The sequence below is a fragment of the Stegodyphus dumicola genome, chromosome 11, assembly GCF_044657685.1.
Source record: "Stegodyphus dumicola isolate Sdum_Otavi_A_Nest chromosome 11, ASM4465768v1".
In the NCBI taxonomy this organism is placed as follows: domain Eukaryota; kingdom Metazoa; phylum Arthropoda; class Arachnida; order Araneae; family Eresidae; genus Stegodyphus; species Stegodyphus dumicola.
The window spans coordinates 115,365,634-115,381,612 of NC_140778.1; the positions used below are offsets into that span (position 1 = coordinate 115,365,634).

The window sequence follows — 15,979 nt, forward strand, 5'->3', positions numbered from 1 at the left end:
TCTTGCTACAATCTGGAGTATAATGATGACAGAGTATGCATTATTTGATGCATTCCAGGCACTATATTTTAAGGGAAAAAAAATGCCTGTGCACAAGCCTTCTTTAAGGTACAACAGGTTTTACATCTTCCCCAGATATGTTGCTCAATCAGCATGCCTAGGATTTCATCGGTCAGCGACTCGCACGTACAGCTAGTGGGGCACACACTGAAACTGAACTTTCACATCAAGTCAAAGCCATTCCCCAGGATTACATTCAGAATCTATACGATTCAATGCCACGATGTGTACAGGCTCTCGCTCAGCATGACAGAAACCCAAAGTACTGATTTTCCAACTTTCGTTTTTTTTTTTTTTTTTTTTTTTGTTTGTAAATGTGATCATTTACTTGTATCACTATCGGTAATATGCGGAATAAATTTCATTCATTTCCGACAATTCCTTCATGGTGTTGCATTTTTCACAAACATTAGTGTGTCTACAGCTTCCAGTGCCTGCTCAGCATCCTCTCGTATGTTACTGAAGATAAATGACTAACTGAAGACAATTTTTAATCTCTATTGAAATGCCCGTAATGATTCATTGCTAAGCACAGAATCTTAAATAACACTTATCACTCCTAGCAATGCCTCATTCTGCCTCTAGTCCATCATCAGAAAACTCCATCAACCTGCTGTGGAGGAAGCTCCACGTATATAAAATCATTGCCATCATCTTCAAAGGCAGAATTACAGAGGTTCTGGGAATCCCACATTATCTTTGAATTCTTTCAAAGCTTTTCTCAAGCCTTTTCTTGTACAATGCAAACATAAAATGCTTGTTGAAATTCTACTCAGTATCAACTGTAATCTCCAAATGTGGCTTTATGAATTTGTGTCCATCATCTATACAAATTACACTGACAAAAAAAAAAAAAAAAAAAAAAGCATTATCTAATTTTTTAAATTGCATTATCTTTCGGCTATACCGAACTGGATGACGAAAGGGGCAATTCTCAGAACCCGCACATTTCCAGGAAACCCATGTAGCTAGGTTACCATTTTCACTTACTACAAAGACAACGCCAAACAATAATCGATTATCGCTCAGATTGGGACCACGTGATCCTTCAGAAGCAGAACTTTAATCTGATTGGTTCATTTCTACCCGGGAGAGAGTTTCAGCTGAGACATTTTTGGCGAGGTTTGAAGAAATATCACATAGCCGCTACATTGTTTCTGTAGCTAGGTGGGATTCTTTTTTTTCTAAGAATCCTCCCATTTAACTTGTTTCTCAGGAAAGTCCCGTCTAGCAGGGACTGTTGCTAGAAGTAAATAACCGCTTTAATCAACACTCACTAATAATATAGTAAAATCACAATGACCAAAATTAGCCTCAATCCACTATGTCTAATCCGTTTTCAAAACAGGTTTCGCTTTTGTGATAAGAAGAGAGTGGAATGTGGAAATGAACATGAGCTCAGCATAAGAGCGTATAGGTAGTGATCACTCTAGGTTTTGTACAAATGACATTCAGTGGATGAGTTGAATGTTGCCTTTTTTTCCCTCCGAGATAGCTAGATGGTGTTACTAGGTGGCTTAAAGTACAGTCAAAAGTCTATAATCCGGACCTCAAAGCTACAAACTTTCTGCACATGCTTAAGGTGGTCTACTACAGCAGCATTACAATACTAAAAATTTTTTTACACGCAGAATCGCTAATTAAGAAACTATGTTGCGTGCAATTTGGCAGAAATATAAAGCAATAGGTCAGTTTTCGAATCACAATGTTAGAATCAGGTTTGAAATGAAATTTACTTAAATATTATATTTTAAAAAAATTAGTTTGAAATACGTAATTTTAATGTGTAGTTTGGAAAGCCATCAATAGATGGCGCTACGAGTTAAAATTTAACATTGTAATCTTATTTCTGCAAAAATTCACGAAGTAATTGATTTTGATATCAGTTATAAATCATATTTTTTTCTAAATAATATTTAGAAGCGTTTCATATATTCCTTTATACACAGTTTTCACTAAACATTGTCAGCTGTCAGCAGAATGACGTTTACGGCAACCCTATTGCATTGCTATTCCGCACTCGTTTTGTTTACATTTATTTGTACTGTGGTCAGTTTGCAAAAAATATGCGAAAATATCAAGGACGACCGAAAAAACATCCTGGTTTTAATAAAAGATCCAGAATTCAGCGTAAACGTCGAGCTCAAGAAAAAAATATGAAATTAAATTCCCGAGATGTGGAAGATTCCGAACAAGCGGATGTTTTCGAAAGGTGAGAAATAATTTATTCTTTATATCGACTACCCCGTGTTTATGATTTCGTAGTAAGTTAATTCCGAAGTAAAATATGCGTATTTTTTTTATTGAAGGTCAGAAATTATTGATACAACTGCATCTGTGTCAAAGGAGAATCATTGCCCGGATGATTTTTTTACAAAGTAAGTTTTTTTTTTTTTTTTTTTTGTATGTGTGTGTATGAGGGGATGCTAATAATTGTTCAATTCTGTTATAATAATTTATTCCTCCATTCACACTAAATTGTTGGGAAATATTGAAAGGGTAAATTCCAATTCACAAGGAATTGCTGAAATAATTGAATCTTTTCAAAAGTATGAGCATGTTCTTGCGATCTAAATTGAATTCACCATCATTACATGTATTATTGGAAATTTTATAGTCATATGTTTGCTACGAAATGCTTTGTCAGTTACCTATGGTATATTTTAACAGGTGTATGCACATTTATTCATGTGCTCGCTGTTCAACTTGCTTTTTTTTATTATGTCATTTACTTGGATGTTAAAACTTTCTTTTAGCGTTGGAACATTTTATGATCATTTAGTAAAATTTATATATAAATATATATTATTGCTTGTTTATTTATGGTTCTGTGTATTTGTCATGTATGCATGTTGTGAAGTGTAGTTTTTGAAAAATATGTCACAAATGTTAAATTCCACCAAAAGCTGAATTGAATTGATATTGGGATGCAGGTAATTAGAAAATATCTGCTGTGTATTTTGAGCGTAAACCAAACTAGTGCCAAGAATGGGACCAATACGCTCAGGCTTGCTTAGCCTTTTTGCCATTGTCCAAATTGAATTATCTCCAGTATAAAGGGAGTGAATGCTTTCTCTGTATAACATTAAAATATCCGTCTGATCAAAAATCTACCAATAAGAAACTTTTCATATGTTATGTGACAGACTTTCTGCAAACAGAAGTCCTCAGCTCTGTTCTTGTACATGTTTTTTAATTGTGGTTCAGATGTGTACTTCTCAAAGGAATTCTTCTCATAGGAAGATTATCTGAACATTTAAAAACTATATTCTGCTTTTAGGGGCCTAATATTTTATGCCCCTAAAATTAATATTGAAATTTCTAAAATGTTGAAAAATATGTCATCTGGATTCTGTACAAAAAATATAATCCCCTTTTTCATTTCTGCATTTGCAATTCCTGCATTTTCTTTATTCCTACATTTTTTAATTGGAAGGAATTTCATTCGCAGAGCCCTCTAATTTATTCTTACAAATCATGTAGTAATGTACCATTTTAGATAGATATAAATAACACATTTTGTAATTTTTCTAAACTGTGGTTATACAGCATGATATAATAGCTACACAGGGTATGGCGAAACAGTATACAGCAATATCTGTCGCACTGTCTGAGATGGGTGGTAGTCATACATAGCTTAATGCTTAAATTTGTTATGTGTTATTTATTTATTCATGTTTTTTTTTTTTTTTTTTTTTTTTTTTTTTTTTTTAATTATGTTATAGCAGTTTATTTCTTTCATTCTTAGGTCCGGAAGTGAAAAATTTGACTTTTCTACGCCAGAAGTTACAGCTAATGTTCCTAAGACAAACCAGGCTTTCCTGAGGTAAGTTGGTTTATTTTTAAAATAGATATTAGCTGTGCATGATATTACAGTTACTTAATTATGGTTAACTAATTATGTATTAATTTAGAAGTCAAGCAACCAAAATCAGCGTTATATTTTCAAATAGTGAATATTTCAAAATATGATGCTGATTTTTGTTGCTTGACTCTCAAATTAATACTTGGTCGGTGTGTTATTGTATCTTAATTAAACTAATTATGGTTCTTTTCTTCTCAGTTCTGATCTGGACATTTCAGTTATTGACTCTGACGTAGAAGGTAGAAATACAAGCTCTCTATTGGGGTAAATATGTATTTCTCTATGCCAAAATTAAAATGTCATCATTTATGTTTTTCTTTTATGGTGTTACATTATGTTGTTTACATACTGATAGCTATTAAAACTGTTAAATATAATATTGTAGCTATCAAAAAGAGGGGGATGAATTTGATTTGTACCAAATTTGGACGTTTTGCATGAAAGAACTTGAAAATAAAAGATTTTTTTAAAAATATATTCATTGAAATCAGTGAAATTTTCAGTCGGGACACTGAAGCAAATGAAAATATTTTGGGGTTTGATTCTTTTGATGGGAGCCTCATCAATAAGCCTACTATCTTTTTTAAATATTGCTTCTTTTTCATTGTTTTCATGATGTTTTATGTTCCCTTCATGAAAGAGATTTTAATAATTTAAATTTTGTTAATAAAATATAACAAAATGAAATCTGTGATTATGTGGCTGTTATTTTTTCCATATATATTTATTTGAGGAAAACCACAAATTTTATTATTTTACAGAATTTTTAAGAAAAATATAAGGATAAAATTTTTTAAATAATTCTGATTACTACCTTTGCTTTCCTCTCATAATATCTTTGCCTGTTATGTACATAGTTTTTTTTTTTTTTTTTTTTTTCCGTTCAAAGTTAGATAAAACTGAACGTACGTTACACTGAAATTACTTTGTCTAGAAAGTAAGCGCTTGAGTAGAAACAGATGTTGGGTTTTATTTTTAGAAGACATGAGATCGCTTTCTGTAAAGTAATGTTATAAAATTTTGAATTTGAAATAATCGTACTTCGTTTTTAGTAGCGCAGAATGATAAAGATTTAATGAGAATATAGCAAAGCATCTTTTTAGAGACGCTGTTATAATTTTGCTATTTTATTTTTTTATGGTAGGTCAAGGAAAAAGGCAGGCTGCTAAATACGGTAACAGCACATTACTCTGTTTCATATATAGCGAATCCGCTCTGAAATGAGGCACGAAGCGGTAAAGTAGCTGAACACCAGTATTTCGGTCCGAGTTTCGAATCCCGCGAAGGGACTGGTTGCGCTTTCGTGGTTTTACCCTGTGTAACGAACGTGTCTAGGAGTCAATTTCCCTTAGAAAGTCTTCCACGAAGGCATCCTTTCCCTTAGGCAGATAGATCGTACCGGTGTTTATTTTATCAACAGTACTGGTTATTTTTAAAAATGATCATCCTAGAAAGGTGATTGCCAAAAAGTATTCACTTCGCATATTTATACGTTATGCATGAATATACTCTTTTTAGTCAATCTAATATATATAAATTACTAATGCTTTAAAAAAATTCAATTTTCAATATTCTGTTTCCTATTTGTTCCTGTTCAATGAAACAGATTCATACACAGCAAATCCAAATGCATCGCTACAGGAAGATGATAAACCAGCACAGTACGTAATTACAGTTACATCCGGAAAAGAGTAGATATACATATAAATACATAATATATATATACGGTATACAACGATATACAATATATATATATATTATCGTTTTTTAGGATGTATCTATAATATGTATCATTTTACTTTATTAAAATATAATATTCAATTTTGTAATTTAGGAATTTCTTCTCCCTTATCATGTATTATCAGCTTGTACTTTATAAACCTGATACCCCTTCAATTATCAGCTGTATTTTATAAACCTGAAACATAGAAACGCAATTTGATTTTATGCATTTCAGTATCAAGTGAAATATTAAAACTGATTGTTCATTATAACACTTTATGTATTCATTCAAAGCGGATCTCAGATAATGTGCCGCAAATTATTTCCACACTAAGTTTTTTGTGCAAATAATACGTCCTGCTAGTGTTTTTGTAATAAAATGCATGTTATTAATTGATTTCGAATTTTCGTTGCATCTTGATATTGCTGCCAAAAGATATTCAATCAACAATAGTATCTTTTACTACGTTTATGTGTGTGGATACATAGACCATTTCTCCGTGTACTAGAAAAATTTGATAATGATTTATCCACTTTTGAAGTAAAAAAATAATAGTTAGGAGTGTTATACGATTTTATAATACAAGTAAAAAATATATATAAAGCTCTGGAAAGTGCTAACACATATTTATGGAATATTATGGATGGTAATTTATGAAATATTATGGATGGATGAGTAAATGGAATATTATGTGCGTGCTATATATGTATACACATATCATCAAGTATAAAATCATTTATATATAATTTTTATGTCGCGATGAAATTTGTTTTCTTCCGCAAAATAACGGCAAATTATGAAACATTACGCAACATTGAAAAGCGTGATGAACAAATTTTGCGAAAAGAAATAGCGACTGCTGCACGTATCTCACAGATATCTTTCATTCAACACAAAGGTGAAAAAGTTCTATTCCTGTTCAAAACATACCCTGCAGTCTGAGTCACACACGGAAGAAATGACAGCAGGTCTTTTGTTCAACTGAGGGGATGTGTTTTATGGCTTACTCACTTTCCCGCCAAACAAGTACAGAGGAAGGAAGCGTCGTTGCCATAGTAACCAGGCTGTAGGTAGTCTTACAGATTTGAGTCTTTATCGCTCAACGTTCGTAGCGCCATCTGTTATTAAAAATCGACATGAGAAAGGGGTATTAAACGCTCTTAAACGCATGCGCATATGCGTTTAATGTATAATGGACGGTATAAGCTAAGCTAAAATTATCTATTTCAGTTAATGTTGCAGATCGCGTTGTTCCTTATTCTTCTAATTGGATCCGGCTTATTATTTTTTGCAGACTGTTAGAGCAATTTTATAAAAAGTAAGCTTGAATTTTCGATTATGTCAAAAAGAGTTTCCGATTCTGGAGATATCAAAGGATTTACAAGCGAAAGCATGTTTTGATGTCCATCAAACAAAAAGTGGAATTGCTGCAAAAAATGGTTAAAGGCATGAAGAAAGTGACAGAGAGGTGATTTGTTTCTCTAACCATTCCGAAATCTGTTTATCAATTTCGTGCTGCTCTGCGAGAGAGGGGGGGGGGGTATGTTGCAGCGCACAATGAACTGGAAGTTGATCTGTCAGCACTATCCTCATCTTCAGGGCAGATGTTTTTATTTTATTCGGCTTATAATTCCTCACTAAATGCAGTATTTCATCTCGATGTACTCCGTCTTTGATATGATTTAAATCAAATTCATCATTATAAATATCACGAATACACATGAAATAGTTTTCTGGTTGCAATTTTCTAATTTCAACTATGCGTAATGTATGCTTTACACATGCGCATGTTGAAAGAAAAGTTTAATAAAGTAAACAAATAAATATTAAACTTTTTTTTTTTTGTAAATTTTGATACCCTTTACATCATAATTGCTCTTTATTTCGTATTTTTAATTTTATAATTTCTGCATGCCATCTTAAAAGATTTATACTGATGAGCTATAATAAAAAAAAAAAAAAAACGATAATCCGAAATCACCAAAGAGTCCAAATTAAAGACTTTTGACTGTTTATGATAACCAAATGAGGACCACAGCATTTAATGGGTCAATATATGACATAATTACACAGATTGGAATTTGCTAGCAAGTTTGCCCTTGAAACAGAAAAGAAAATTAAAAATCCTGCTCCAGAGGACATTCCAGCTGGCAACTTTATGAAATTTATATACTACTGTTACGAAATAATTTGATCCAGTTTTGTGAAATTAACAAAATATATGGCATTAATGAACTATACAATCATCTGATGCATATTTTAACTTTGAATGTCAAAACAGAATGGGGATTTTTTTTTTGCACTGTGGCTGATTCTTACCTTTAGTCATAAAGATGATTATTATGATTCATGTTGCTTTATCGAAGACCTGACAATGATAGATTACTATATTCCCTCCCCCCACTTTACAGTGCTCAAATTTATTAAAAATATTTCCCTCATTTTCCACTTTTTCAATACATTATTAGAACGAGCTTTCCTATAGTTTAAAATGTATTTGTTGATGTGGTAATCATTGTCTTACTTACAAAGACAAAATCCCATAAATACATACAAAGGTTACATTGAACCTTTCTTCTTGTAATTTTTTACCTTAATGCCAACTTAACACAAGAACTGTTGAAACACAGTGAAGCAAACACAAACTGACATTCATTCTATGATTTCAGCTGCATACTCAACTTCTCGCCTACGACTCTGCAGTTGTGCAATTCTAAGATGTTTCTTCAAGTAAAAAATTGGTCAATGTGTACATGGATACCGAGGATGTGTAATTCTTAAAAATGCGCCAAGCAGTGGGTGATTCTTCATTGTTTTTCTGGAAGTCCTGTTTTAGATATTTTTGCATGTTTACAGAATTAATTCAAATTTGTAACCAGCGATATGATGAGTTAGAGATTTTCTAAAACACACGAAAACTATCGATTTGGCGACTTAGCAATGTTTTTAAAACTCACCAATCTGGACCGTAATATCTAGTTTTACCATATTGCTGTTGTGAAAAGACATGTTTGAAGATGAGTACAAGTTTAACAATTTAAAAATACTGTAATACTAAAAACAAAGGTTGATCTTTACAGTATGGTAACTGGTAGTTTGGCGACATTTTGGAGGCGATAAAGGTTACTACCTGGGACTTTGGTAATAATGTGAGCAGTACTCAGTTCCGATTACGCATTATTTTGCGTGAGGGAAATGAGAGATCATGCGCTATGTCATGTGATATTAATGGACGAATTACGGTTCTTTAATCGGAAAAGGGGGGAATCTGGAAAAAATGCGGAAATTTTGTATTTAGCTTTATTCTGTGTTGTGTAATTTTTGGATCTCATGGCCCTAAGTAAAGTGAATTCGAAATGGGTATTTAGGCATTGTGATAAAGAGAAGTTTGCTTTTTATTTAGCAGAGGAAGTATGGAGGAAAAATTCGCAAAAAAAATCTTTCAATAATTTTATTGAATGAATTAGAAAAGTGTATCCGCCACGTAATCAAGATTCTGAAGAAGATTAGGTAAGTTAGTATTTTTAATTATTTGAGGATATTATTTTTATGCATTGTTCTAAATGTAAGGTGGAAAGGAATTTGGTATTATTGTTATTAGCAATGATTTAGTTTAAAGTAATTAGGATTGTAAGGTAATTTTTATTAATTTAATGTATGTGCTCATTTATATTTAAGTAGTGTTTTTGAATTTACTTATATTTTAATGAAATGATAGTTATTTTGTGAATTTTATGTTTGTAGGAATTTGGTATACGTTTAAGTTGAAATAAACGTGCATGGAAATAATTTAAATATTTGATACTAAGTATTCGTAATACTTGCGGTATGAATTCGTTGGTGACGTGTATAATGTAATAGATGATTTAGAGGTAAAAGTTTTTGGATATTTTATTTTATATGTGGAAATGTTCATATTTGTAAAGGGTAAATACTTTTTCACGATCAGGTAATTTCATATATGTTCTTTTTACCGGGTTTAAAGATTCAGAAAATTGTCATGTATTTTCGTGAAATTTTTCTAATTTATGAGAAAAAAGCAGTGTACATGGATATAGTGAAGAGTGTGCGCAATGCCATTTTTGTGCAATTCTGGGATTTTTTTTAAGTAAAAATAAGTCGGCATGTACATGGTTTATGTGTATGTGTTATTTTGAAAAACGCGTAAGGAGTATGGTATTGTGCACTTTTTCCCAATTTTGCAGTGAATATTTGTCATGATTAAGCAGTTTTGTTTGATAAAATTTCTAGCATAAGTGTAATTCAGCTAGTAGATTGTTGGAAGAAGTGTTCAGTAGATAAGAAGAAAAGAAACATGTCTTTATTTCGTGAAGACAAAATGGCGGCGGGGGAAAAAAATAGAGGGTTGCTGTAGGAGAGTTGGTTGCCAAATTTTCGCCAAAAAATCGCCAAGTTACCATAATGTAAAGATCAACCAAAACAAATCATATGGACCATGGTAGACAAAAAAATAAGAAAGGCACTGCAAAAGCATATGGTTAGACATGGCCAGAATCTCATAAAAAATAGCACACATTAGCTTCTTGGCAAAACATACTTTGGCTCAACTTCGATGTTAATGTTTCTTGTTAAGTAGAAGCAACATTAAAACTAGTTTGCAGTAAATGCTGCCAAATGAACACATAACTGAAATATTTGCTGATATTAAGAAAAATATTAATTTGTTCAGCTAGACATTTAGCACCAATGCTCATCCAATAACAACAACAAAATTATAAATTTGTTCACAGAATGTAATAAGAAATTTGTGTAAATAAGTACATAAGCAACAACAAAAAAAAAAAAAAAAAAGGCACATCAATATCACTGCCACACCATACAATTACGTTTGAATAAGAAAATAGAGTTATGCGCACAGCATTGAAAGAATACCTTTGAAGTACACCATATTCATTTCTTACCCTGAATCGAGCAGAACCATGTAATTATTTAATCTGCAACTACATTCTGAAATTAAATAATACACATTTTATACCGAAATTAAATAATTACAAATATAGTTTTTACTAACCTATACATGCAGAAATTCAGGGAAAAAGATCGCAATCACCAGTTTGCTTTAAAAAAATTAATTAACATAAATAATTACAATTGAAAACCTATTCATTTAAGCAAATAATGGATTATAAATTTTACCTTACAATCAAGAATGAGAATAGCCATATCACACCCACACCACGCTGCATACAGGCAAGAGAACGGAACAGCTTTAGTATAGCCCACCTTCAAAGTTTGGCGAATTTGGTTTGGCGCCAAAGCACATGAAATACGTTGTTTTGAAAAATGGTTGCCATCCAGATTTTCGACGAAACTTCGTGTTTAAAAAAATGGTAGCCATCTTGATTTCACCAGAAATCGTGGATAATAGAAATAAGTTTATGACTATTATACACGGTTTTAAGAGAAAGAAATATTAAGAAATGATTAATAAAAATGATTAAGGTTAAAAGGATGTAATTTTAAAAACAATACCGGAAACCTTTAGCTATTTCACCTTTAATAAATAATTTGGTGTGACGTCACAATGTATTCTCCATGCTACGCGTAATTTGTATTTTCTCTTTAAAAAAAATAATGAATTGTTTATTATTGTAAATCAACATCAAATTCTTTAAATTTACATTTCTGAGCTTAGGCGTAACTGAAAATAAGTATAATAAATTGTTTATATTTAAAATTATCATGATACAGTAAGCGAATTCTACCAGTTATTACAACGATAAAAAACATCGCAGTCTCTCATACTTGTATTTCATACAGCTTCAGTATTTTCAAATATTTTTAAGCTTTAGCATTTATACAAATAAAAAAAGGTTTTTTAATTAATACTCTTGAACATATCAATTTTATCATATTTACAAATTAACGTTTTGCTACGTAACGACATAATCCCTTATATACCAGTAAGTAGACAATTTTCATTATTTTCTAAAAATTTTAAACTTCACATTAATGAAAAACAAGTTCTTAAATTTCTAAATCACATTATATTCTCTGTAAGCAGGCATACTAGAATTCTACACATAAATAAATAAAAAATTTAATTTCTCGCAATGAAAGAAAATATTACAAGAAAATAAATACTACAAATTAGGAACACTAAGCAATGCTTCACATACACACACACATATAGTGTCTCACAAAAGTGATGAGACACTTGTGCTTTACAAAAGGAAACTGTAGTAAAATAAATTAAAAAAAAACATGTAAAAATTTTTTGTGGGTGTGTTTCATACTTAAATTTAGTAACAATTACTACATAACATACATTTTCTCAAAATATTAAAATATCAATTTAATAAAAATACAATTGTTTAGAACGGAGCAAAAAATGGCTCACATAAGTGATGGGACACTTACCTTTCCATCAAATATTTATCCAAAAATTTTACTTTATAAAAGGTTTTAATATTTTGTTGGATTTCCTTTTACTTTTAAAACATGATTTAATCTTCTTGGGATGGATACGACTAATTTTTTTGCGATTTCTGGAGTGATTTTACCCCATTCTTCTTGAAGCACCGATTTTAATTAATTGTCTTTCCTGTGTTTTCTCCACACCAAGATTTTACCTTAAGAATCAAATATATTAAATTTACTCTCATCAGCAAATATAACTTCATTCCAGTCATCAGAATTCTCATTTAAGTTGGATTTTGCGAAAGCCAGTCTGAGGTTTCTATTCTTTTCACTCATGAAGAATTTTTTCCTGGCTGCTCTACCGTGATATCCAGCAAATCGAATTACTCTTCCAATAGTCTCAGGATTAACAATTACTCCATATAATGCTTGTAAATCAGCAGCAACTTTGGGAGCACTCATTCTTGGATTTTTTTTAATATTTCGAACGATAATTCGCTTTATTCCATTGGATAGCTTTGATGGTCGGCCAGGTCTTCTTTATCCTGAATCATATGATTCTTTTTATATCGTTTAATGATATTAAAAACTGTTGAATGACTCAGGTTAACGGTTTCAGCAGTTTCTCTAATAGAATTTCCACTTTCATTATGCAACTTAATAACTAATTTTCGAATTTCAGGCAAAGTTTCTTTTCGTTTAGCATTCATGGCTGCACAGAGATAAAAAACACAAAAATTCCAAAACAAACTGGAGAGAAATACTGCAGACGATTGCGATAAATTATTGCCAATTGCTTTGAGTAAAAATAAAAACCCAAAAAAATATTTTTATTGCTTACTTCAGACGATTTTTGTTGCATAGTACGTAGTAGTATCTAATGGTGTCCCATCACTTATGGGAGCCATTTTTTGCTCCGTTCTAAACAATTGTATTTTTATTAAATTAATATTTTGAGAAAATGTATGTGATGTAATAATTGTTACTAAATTTAAGTATGAAACACACCCACAAAAAATTTTTACATGTTTTTTTAATTTATTTTATTACAGTTTCCTTTTGTAAAGCACAAGTGTCCCATCACTTTTGTGAGACACTATTATCAAAGAACTCGTATTATCAAGTGCGATTAGGATTGCAAACACTACGTATTATAATAATGAGGTAAAAGGTACTTATAGGGTCAAAGTTCACAGTTTTGCTACTGTTGAGTAGATCGTCGGGCTATCGATATCTGTCGTAAGTCGGAAAGCATTATAAACATATCAAAACCAAAACATTAAAATACGATTTAAATGAAAAATGATGTCTTAAATATAATTCACAATTAAAACAATACAAATTTAAAATACACAAACGATATGTTAAACATTGCACATAAAATACGTTACATTACAGCTCGTCATCACACATTCTCTCGTTTTCCTTTGTAAACAAGGATCCGTATTCGCCCGAAAATCATCAAAGCTCGGTGTCCATGTACACATCCATCTATTTCCACCTTAAAAATATCAGAGAATTGCACAACCTCGGCATCGCGCACTACATTGGCTCTGCCCATGTACACATCGATCTATTTTCACTTAAAAAAACATCCTATAACAGCACAAACTAGGCGCCGCGCACAACTTCGGCATAGCGCACTACATTGGCTATGCCCATGTAAACATCGATCTATTTTCACTTAAAAAACATCCTAGAATTGCACAAACTAGGCACCGCGCACAACCTCGGCATTGCGCACTACATTGGCTTTGCCCATGTACACATCGATCGATTTTCACTTAAAAAACATCCTACAATTGCACAAACTAGGCACCGCGCACTACATTGGCTGTGCCCATGTACACATCGATCTATTTTCACTTAAAAAAACATCCTAGAATTGCACAAACTAGGCATCACGCACAACTTAGGCATTGCGCACTACATTGTCTGTGCCCATGTACACATCGATCTATTTTCACTTAAAAAAAATCCTAGAATTGCAAAAACTAGGCACCACGCACAACCTCGGCATTGTGCACTACATTGGTTCTGCCCATGTACACATCGATCTATTTTCACTTAAAAAACATCCTAGAATTGCACAAACTAGGCACAGCGCACAACCTCGGCATTGCGCACTACATTGGCTTTGCCCATGTACACATCGATCTATTTTCACTTAAAAAACATCCTAGAACTGCACAAACTAGACACCGCGCACAACCTCGGCACTGCGCACTACATTTTGCTCTGTCCATGTACACATCGATCTATTTTCACTTAAAAAAAATCCTAGAATTGCACAAACTAGGCACGTGCACAACCTCGGCATTGCACACTGCATTGGCTTAGCCCATGTATATAGCGATCTCTTTTTACTTAAAAATCAGAAATTGAATAAACTCTGCATTGCTCATATACTAAGAAATCTTCTTTCACTTAAAAGAAATCGGAGAATTGCAGAAATTCGCGCATAAGCAACTCCATTGATTCGCGTTGGGGGAAAAAAAAAAGTTTCTAGAAAAATTGAGCTTACTAAAGGCGAATCAAGATCCTAGCCTAATTGATTTCTCAGCCGTACATTTCTTGCAAATACTACCATTCGATGACTTTTTCTGACTAACTAATCAGCATGGTATCTTACATTTTTCACAGAAAACGTTATCCTTCAATAATCGACAATCCATCAAAAATCCTCTAAAAAGTTTATACTCTATTGTTAATTCATACATAAAATATCTGTTCCCCAAATTTTACGCTTGTTTGAAAACTCCCACCTTAAATTTTCCTTTATAATCTCTTGATATTTAATTACAACATCACTAACAGCAGTTTTAGAGCAAGCAATAACTAAACGCAAAAATATCACCTCAAGTAGCCAAAAATATATATACAAAATAGTATTCATGGTATCTGAGCGTTAAACAATCGCCAATAACAGTGTTACGAATTGTGTATTTAGATATTAATTTTAGTAGAATTCTAATTTAAAATGTTGTATTTCCTCCTGCAACGCAGCGTGAGACAAATTTTAAGAGAAATCTATACCGGAAAAGTAAGAATACAGGGCACGTGCATTAAACTTTGAGTAAACGGATATGTCGGTAATTTGTATTGAAATTGAATAAATGTAACTGACTACTAAATTAGCTGTAACCGTAATTCCATCCTCTTGTTTACATTGCGTTTGGCGAATAATATGGGTTACCAGATCATATCATTTATCGCCGCTCTTGGTGATTTTTTTTTTTTTTTTTTGTTTAAAATTCGAGGTGGGCTATACTAAAGCTGTGCCCAAGAGGACATTAACTGGGCTTAATAATAAAACAACCATCACAGCAAAAGCTACTGCTTCTTGCTGCAATTTTTAATTTCGCTACAAATAACAAAATAATACTAGAATTGCTAACAATAATTGTACACAAAATGTTAGGCTTTTGGTATTCATATTACACGCTCTAGCTCGGCTGAAGTTAATATGTTAATGTTTCTGGCTAAGCATGTTCAACTAGATGCATTATTAAAGCTGATTTCCAATAACGTCTGGAAAGTTGAGCGCAGATAACCAAAATATTTGCTCAGCCAGATATTTAACATTACTATTAATACGATATCAAAGAGAACATGAAAAAATGAGTATATTTGTTCAAAAGAACACAGAAATACAAGAATATATTACATTTCGCAGTATTTAATAAGAAAAATGGGTGAATAAGTACATAAATGACACGAATTTTTTTTCTTCCTTTTAACTGCACACACAAACCAATAAACTATATACAATTCATAAATAATTTTGTATTCAAAGTTAATTAAATATTTACAAACTCAAAAATAATTCTTACGTATACATTCAGCAGAAAACGAATTATGCCTATAATTGCGGTCTGTGCAAGAAAAAAAATAATAATTAAAATTAATAAAAAAGACAATTAAATTAAAAAAGACTATTCATTTAAGTG

General features: G+C 31.9%; 1 protein-coding gene across 1 annotated transcript; it reads left to right on the top strand.

Annotated features, from left to right (window-relative positions):
- Positions 1-1,642: 1,642 nt before the first annotated feature.
- On the top strand, positions 1,643-4,612 carry LOC146994273 (uncharacterized). Its single transcript, XM_085827115.1, has 4 exons — positions 1,643-2,272; positions 2,370-2,438; positions 3,809-3,886; positions 4,124-4,612. The coding sequence occupies exons 1-4, from the start codon at positions 2,127-2,129 to the stop codon at positions 4,191-4,193; spliced, it is 363 nt and encodes a 120-aa protein (XP_085683241.1). The 5' UTR covers positions 1,643-2,126; the 3' UTR covers positions 4,194-4,612.
- Positions 4,613-15,979: the final 11,367 nt, after the last annotated feature.

Excerpts from the sequence above, each read along its gene's own strand:
- LOC146994273 (XM_085827115.1), top strand. The coding sequence starts at position 2,127 with ATGCGAAAATATCAAGGACGACCGAAAAAACATCCTGGTTTTAATAAA. Across the intron at positions 2,439-3,808 it reads CCGGATGATTTTTTTACAAA|GTCCGGAAGTGAAAAATTTG; the intron begins GTAAGTTTTTTT and ends TTTCATTCTTAG. Across the intron at positions 3,887-4,123 it reads ACAAACCAGGCTTTCCTGAG|TTCTGATCTGGACATTTCAG; the intron begins GTAAGTTGGTTT and ends TTTTCTTCTCAG.